General features: G+C 37.0%; 1 protein-coding gene across 2 annotated transcripts; it reads right to left on the minus strand.

Annotated features, from left to right (window-relative positions):
- Window positions 1-672: 672 nt before the first annotated feature.
- Window positions 673-7,877, minus strand: LOC107856746 (nicotinamide adenine dinucleotide transporter 2, mitochondrial). Of its 2 annotated transcripts, XM_047399322.1 has the most exons (10): window positions 7,344-7,852; window positions 6,935-7,006; window positions 5,896-5,991; window positions 4,483-4,589; window positions 4,015-4,063; window positions 3,736-3,848; window positions 1,825-1,919; window positions 1,471-1,559; window positions 1,283-1,377; window positions 673-1,199 (listed from the first exon to the last, which is right to left on the minus strand). In XM_047399322.1, the coding sequence occupies exons 1-10, from the start codon at window positions 7,420-7,422 to the stop codon at window positions 822-824; spliced, it is 1,173 nt and encodes a 390-aa protein (XP_047255278.1). In that variant the 5' UTR covers window positions 7,423-7,852; the 3' UTR covers window positions 673-821. The 2 variants fall into 2 exon arrangements, with proteins under 2 accessions (XP_047255278.1, XP_016557222.1); XM_016701736.2 differs by lacking the exon at window positions 6,935-7,006 and having other exon boundaries at window positions 7,344-7,877.
- Between the last annotated feature and the right edge of the window lie 248 nt (window positions 7,878-8,125).

Raw genomic sequence — 8,125 nt, forward strand, 5'->3', positions numbered from 1 at the left:
AATAATCAAGATTTAGCCTATACTTTCACATGGTGAAAGAAAAGGACCCCAATTTTGTTGTTGCTTTCACCAGTCACCACTATTTTTCGGATGCAACGACGACGACGACAACAACAACATATCCGATGTAATTCCACAAGTGGGATCCGGGGAGGGTGGTGTGTACGCAAACCTTACTCCTACATTGTGACGGCAGATAGAGGCACAAAGAGAAAGCTGCAGTAAAGTGTATTCCACAAGTGAGATCCGGGGAGGGTGATGTGTATGCAAACCTTACGCCTACCTTGTGACGGCAGAGAGAGGCGCAAAGAGAGAGATGCAGTAGAAGTGTATTCCACAAGTGGGATCCGGGGAGGGTGATGTGTACGCAAACCTATCTCCTACCTTGTGACGGCAGAGAGAGAGAGGGACAAAGAGAAAGATGCAGTAGAAGTGTATCCGACAAGTGGGATCCAGGGAGGGTGATGTGTACGCAAACCTTACGCCTACCTTGTGACGGCAGAGAGAGGCACAAAGAGAAAGATGCAGTAGAAGTGTATTCCACAAGTGGGATCTGGGGAGGGTGATGTGTACGCAAATCTTACTCCTACCTTGTGACGGCAGAGAGAGAGGCACAAAGAGAAAGATGCAGTAGAAGTGTAGAACAAATAAACAAAGATGTTGAAGAAAGACTTATCGGAAAACTATCCGCGCGCTTCTTTATTAGATCGAAATATAAGACTTCCTTGGCCAGAAATGGCCAGTTACAAAAGAAAAAATTGTGCAACAGCAAACACTTGTTGCAAATTGCCTCCGCGACGAAAAAGAAAAAACATCTCTAATCAATGTCTAGCAGTTAGATTATCAGAGTTACTCAAAGGAATTAAAGGAGTTCTCTTATTCGACGTGCTTTCTGATTGTTGTAAGTTTTCGTCATTGTCTCCATGTTCTTCGGGTACCTTATGGGATTTCCGTCTAGGATTTGGTTCTGAATCCTCTTCTGGAAGTATAACGCGTTGAAAGATTCTGTGGATCATTTCATAACTGGTAAATGTAATAATAGCAGAGGGAGTCGTCCGTAGGAGATTGGTTCCACAGCCCCGGTAGAATCCAGCAATGCGTTCCTGTTTGAACATCTTTTTTACACAATCAACGACCCCGTTATATGCTTTCTCTGAGTTTCTTGCTTGCCCTTGTTCTTGTAGTTTAGAACGCACGACCTGATCAAGAACGATAGATTAATAAGTAGGACAGTGATTCCGCGAAAGAACAAAAAGATGATCTTGGTCCATTTTCCGCTTACCTCGTGTGGATAAGTCATTACAGAGGCAACTACTTTGGCCATCGAAGAGGCAATCGCTACTTCACCAGGGTTCAGTTCATCGATATGCTTATTGGCTGGCAGTTCGAGATAGACATCACGTGATCAATCAGATAAGAGACAAATGGACAACAAACTTCCGCAACTGATAAAAGAAAACAACTTCTCACCCCTTTTTGCCAAGTACGATTTCAGCTTTTCATACGCTGGAAACTGGATAGCAACATGACTTATCCCAGCCAAAGACGGCAAGAGGCCACTGCAACCCAAAGGAAACGGAGATATCAATCCCGAAATAACTAGCCAGAGATGTGAAACATTAAGGTAAAATTTTCCAAGTCAACATCACGTGATGAAAGGATATTGCATTTTTTTTTGGGGGACAAGGGTAATTATTATCCTACGAAGATGTTTTCCAGCTTCGCTTAGTTGGCTAAGAGGATATGGAACTGAAGCCTCTCTACAAAGGATGAAACACGTTTAAGTAAAAAGTTCGTATAACTCATCTTCACAACAGAACTAACCTGTACCATCCGCGGATCCCTTCTTCATGTGCTATTCGTATTAAAGCAGACAATGTACCTTTATAAGGAACTACACCCTCCCTCAGCGCCTGTGTCTAAAGAATGAGGAAAAGAAAATATCAGGAACATAGAGAAGCAAATGCAAGTTGTTATTCCAACACTAATTAAGGACACCCGAACAATAAACTCAAACGGTATTAGAAACTTGTGCTTTTTAGCCTATGTTACGTGAACACTTAGCATGTTTATGTTGAACTAGGATGCAATTGTATCGGCACCATGTGCAGATCCTTACAGCAATGGGTACTACAATGACGCCTCAATTCCAAGCAAGTTGGGATCGACCGTGAGAATCCACACTATCTATGTGTGTCCATTTAAGTATAAAAATTTAGTTTCTCTAGCATCAGAAATTATCAACGATATTTACTGGCATCTAGATCTCTTCCTAGACGAAGACACTTTAGCAAATATTGAATCTAAAGAAAACATGAAGATGTCTAAATTAATCCCAACTAATAGGTATTATACACATTTTTTTCTTCCATACTATTCTAATTTTCACTAGATTTGCATGCACAAACGAAGTCAGGAATTTAACAAAGAGATTAGAGGAAATATAAAATGTGAGAAATAGTATTTTTGAACCACTTTTGCCTCTACACTAAAAGTTTTTTGTTTTATTTTATTTCAAAGAATTCAAAAGTTCATATATACACAAAAGAATTTGTGTTTGTGTTTACCCTATTGTGCAGTGTAAAATATGCACTTTCGAGACTACTACTTTCCATATGATTTTCCGTCGGTCTCATTCCTCTTTAGCAACTTTACTCACCATGGTCTCGGCCATACAGAGAGGTACATCTGGAGGTCGAAGTATGACATAATCATACCACCTCAAATGACCTCCCATTTTATCCCCTACACTTGCAGCTTCAGTCCAATAGGTTTCTTACCCTCGTAAATTTTAGAATCTCTCCCTCATAACTTTTCTCTTTCTAACGTGGGAAAGCAATCTCAGCTTTGCTCCTATATTTGATCATATATCAAGAGGTTCCCGTCTTCAAATTCTGTTTCTTGTCATAAAGAAAAAAGGAACTTATGCTGCTTGTTGGATGTGAGTTCCACTCAATTCCCAAGTCAACTTTTCTACTAGCCATGCATCGGTTTTAGTGCATCTATCAGGTTTTCTAAACTGTGTGAAATCTGCATTCTGCTCTCCGTTGAGAATTCTTTAAGTCTAAAACTATCTTCCATCGAATTTTTTCATCCATTCAGGTATCACACACATGATGAATAATACTATATCAAAGGTATCACCACAAGATGGAAAAGTGAACATACTACAAGTGCAAATGAGAAACTCCTTTTTGGTATGGAGGAAGACGGAGAAACCCGAGGAATATTTCTTTCACTCGCGACAGTGCAGCCTAATACTAATTATTTTAACAGGCTTAGATACAGACGGTAGAAACTCTAATGCTCCAATCCCAACAGAGGCAAAAAAAAATACTAGGTGATCTCTGCTCATCCGCTTAAGCCTGGTTCACAGAGTTACCAGGTATCTGTGCTAGTGGGAGGTAGCAACTAGCAAGTACCCGGTAAAATCATTGAGTTACACACAAGCTAACTCGAATAACACCAACATAAAAAAGAAAGTTCTGATACTCCACAATTGAGCCCCAACAGGGAAAAAAAATGTGTTTCACCTATTCCCATCCTTCTTTCCGATGATATTTGATGAAGGAAAGCATACATGGACACGATAACAGTACACTGATAAAGACTGAAGCAACTAGAGCAGGACAAAGAAATATATAGAAAAATGAAAGGGCACAGATCATAGCTAGGCACAAGAAGTGTGCACAGAAGAATAAATCAGCGCTAACTATATAAGAACATGAAACCTACTTGGAGCCGGGTCTTAACAACCCACAATGGATTTGTTGCAATGGATGTTGCAGCCCCCGCTCCTGCAGCAGCAATCATGTTTGCACCAATTGTAAGCTGCCCACAGCTATCCACTGCATTTATCGCACAAGAAGATATTATTTGGTAAAGATCCATAACAACTTCGGACTTCCAAATAGTAAAAGGATTAAATAACACTATGGCATTCAGACAAAAAGAAAAAGAAAAAAGAAGTGACGAAAGATAATGGTCCAGATAACCAATAGAGTAAAAGATTACCATGCAAATGCAACGAATCCTTGAGATATCCATAAACTGTAAAGTATACCTGCAGAAGATGAATGTTTCCTATCAAAACGGTTTCTTATATGTGGAAATTTCAGAAACAAGGTGAGTGGATTCGGCATTTCAGCATGCATAGAAAATATATGCCAACATGGAGTCAGTTGTGAACAAAGCCAATAACATTACAAAGTTATCCAGGAGTCCGACACAGCAACACCTACCCCCGCCCCAAAAAAGGCCTTATTGATTTTTATTCTTCATCAACAATAACAGAGTGTGTGTGGTGACGTGTAAGGAAGGGCTAATCATTGCATTATTATAATAATAAAGAATGAAGTTCCATAAGAGGCCAAAGAGAATATCTGAATATTATTTCATTCAATTTCGATGATTCATTTAATAAAGGAACTCCAACTAATTGCAATCCACAACAAAGCAGAAACCGAACAAGTCGATGCTTACCGCCCAGTTTGGAAGAAGAGCTGTCAATGTTGGTGAAAGGCCACGATAAAGTCCCCCGAAACCTTCCTTTCTTAGTATAGTCTGTAAGCTTGTGACAATGACACTACCTGTTTGTTGTCCAATAATTCAAGGAAAAATAAGTGTGCCAGTAATATGGATTTGGCTTTTTCTTTATTCTTCACTTCTTTTTCGAAGGTAACCATTGATCTTAATAGGTTTATCAAGACAACCAAAAAACAATAAACTTATTCGAAGAAGGAACAAAATGAAAGACCAATTATCAGCTCCTCAAAGAAACACTTGTTTAAATTAAGAAGACAACAAAACTAGCCCTAGAAACCTTCAGCAGAAAGTTGACAGCAACTCTCTTCTAAAACTCACCAAATTATACTCACTGTCAAAGGAAATTTCCCATAGAGATGCGATGAGTCGAGAGTGCACAACATACAGAATGTGAAATCCATTTAGGAAATGACTACATCAAGTTTGGAAAGCATAAATCCAAGAAAAAGCACCGAAATCAACACACTGGACATCCTATGTTGGAGAAAATGGAAATTGGAAAAAGAGCGGCCTAATGGGCAGTCTATCTGAGAGGAAAGCTGAAGGAATGCGAAGACAGCCAAAAAGCACAACAAAATAGCTCTTATCCACAAAGGTGCAGTCTTGTGAAAAATGAAATCATTAAGCCTCCAAGACAAAACAAAATTCCTAAATTCACAATGTAAATTTCTTTTTGTTGCTATGTTGGAGCTCAAAAGAGATCCCATCCATGCATAATGGTTGGATATACGTTTTTGTAGTCGCACTTAGGTTTGGACGAGGTAATTGTATAATCCTACTGTACAGCGCCTTTAGTTTTATGCAAACAAATACCTTAGTTAAACAATTTAGAAGAACACATGGATGAATAAGTTTCTAGGACAAGGTGGGAGATGAGGATACATTGCGGCTCGGTAAAGCAACCAATCAGAATAACTAATACTTCTACTGTTTTTTTGATAAGGAAACTAATACTTCTACTGCACGTGAGATGATGGCTAAGAATTTAAAGGAACAGCCAGACTTCTTTTATTGGAAATATACTAGAACTGGAAGAACTTTGAATCCATTGAACTGAATAAAATCGGGGTAAAAGCAGCCCACTTTCCAGATACGCTGATCTGAGTGTTTTTTTGCTCACACAAAACGCAAACAGGAATATTCGTGGTTGTTAAGTTTTGAATAAGAAGTGTGCTTAACTGCTATATATAAGACATCATTGCCGTATCATTACTAGAGCTATAAAATAACTCAATTAGAATATCACATTAATCTTAATACTTCATTTCGCATTTGTTCACTTGGAACCACTTCATAACAGGATAGAAGTTCTTATCATTTCTAATAAAAGAGACAACGACGAGCACAAACCTTGACGACCAGATTGAGACGCCTGGGGCAGACCATGTACTTGCAGTCTTGTCTTAATAACATCCAATGGACACATAAATGTAGCAGCAATAGCACCTAAAAAAAACCACCCAAATACACAAAAGCTAAGATTTGTACAACCCCCAATTAACTGAAATTCACATTCAAATAGCTCAAAAAAAAATCAAAGATCAAAAAATCGACACAATGAATAAATCTCTTATCATATTTAGCATTAAAAACCCAGATCATAACAATGGACAAGTTAATTGAGGAATCTTAGTAGCTCAGTTGGTAGTTGGTTGTCTATCTGAACTATCACCTTATTGGTGATGATTCGACTCCTTGCCTTGCAACTCACTCCGCCCATTTCCCCTTTCCCTACCCCTACCTCCAATAGACACAAATATAGCAGCAATAGAACCTAAAGGATCACCGTAAGATATAAAAGCAAAGATTTTTACAACCACCAATTAACTAAAAACACATTTAAATAACTCAAAAAACTCAAAGATCAAAAATCAACACAATGAATAAGTCTCTTACCTTCTTTAGAGTTAAAACCACCCAAAAATACAAGAATCAAAGATTTTTACAACCCCCAATTAGCTCAACATCACATTCAAATAGCTCACAAAACTCAAAGATCAAAAAATAACACAAGGAATAAATATCTTACCTTCTTTAGCATTAAAACCACCCCCAAAAAATACAAAAACTAAAATTTTTACAACCCCCAATTAGCTCAAAATCACATTCAAATAGCTCAAAAAACTCGAAGATCAAAAACCAATAGTAAACCTCTTACCTTCTTTAGAACTAAAACCACCCAAAAATACAAGAAAGCAAAGACTTTTACAACCCCCAATTAGCTCAAAATCACATTCAAATAGCTCAAAAAACTCAAAGATCAAAAACCAATAATAAACCTCTTATCTTCTTTAGAACTAAAACCACCCAAAAACACAAAAAGTAAAGATTTTTACAACCCCCAAATTTTTTTTTGATAACCGTGGTGTCCGGTCCAGCTTGTGCGCACCTCGACTAATTACATGAGATACCTGCCACCTCCCCACCAGCAACAAGTACCAGGTAACTCTGTCCACCAAGGCTACAACAACAAATGGAAAGAAATCACCTAGCGTTTGTCTCCATTGGGAATTAGCTCAAAATCACATTCAAATAGCTCAAAAAACTTAAAGATCAAAAACCAATAATAAATCTCTTACCTTCTTTTGAACTAAAACCACCCAAAAATACAAAAAGCAATGATTTTTACAACCCCCAATTAGCTCAATATCACATTCAAATAGCTCAAAAACTTCACAAGATCAAAAAGCAAAACAATGAATAAATCTATTAGTACTATCTTCTTTGGCATTAAACCTCAGATCATAACAATGTACAAATTAATCCAAACACAAAAAAAGAGGCAAGAATATATTTACCTGCAGAAGCACCAGCACCAGCATCACAAATTACTTTTCTAACATTCCTACGATCACCTGCCACAGCCCCAGTGGCCATTTTTCAAAATTCTTGCAAGAAAATTTGCACCCCAAGAACCCAAAACAACAAAAAAATATAAAACTTTTTTAAATTTTCAAGAATTGAATGAAAATGAAAGAACCCTTTCAAGATTTAGCAAAAACTCAGTAAAAATTGTACCTCAAGAACCCAAAACAAGAATAAAAAAAAAATTAAGTCATTTTTTAATTATTTTCAAGAATTGAATGAAAATGAAAGAACCCTTTCAAGTTTTAGCAAAAAACCAGTAAAAATTATACCTCAAGAACCCAAAACAAGAACAAAAACTTGCAAAAACAAAATAAAAATGAAAAATTAACTATTTTTTTTTATTTTCAAGAATTTAATGAAAGTGAGATTTAGTAATAAGTAAAAACCCATGTGGGAATTTATGATATACAAATACCCTTTGGGTCTACTGACGTGTTAGACGAGTTATAGAAGTTGTATAAGTCCTTTTTGCGTATGGATAGTGGCTTTTTGAATTGGAAAAAAAGAAGAAAAAAAATAGAATTTTGATGTGGTCAAAATAAAAAAAAAATCTTGGTAAAGTAATTATTAGGAATAATAGTCACAAAAATGCGTGAACTTTGAACGATTTGTAGTTAAGCATACTGAACTTTCTGTGGATCCTATTATCCCGAGACTTTCTTTTTAGTATTTTAATGACATATATCCGCTCACTTAGATACGTGTAAATATG

Source organism: Capsicum annuum, chromosome 11, assembly GCF_002878395.1.
Source record: "Capsicum annuum cultivar UCD-10X-F1 chromosome 11, UCD10Xv1.1, whole genome shotgun sequence".
Taxonomy (NCBI): domain Eukaryota; kingdom Viridiplantae; phylum Streptophyta; class Magnoliopsida; order Solanales; family Solanaceae; genus Capsicum; species Capsicum annuum.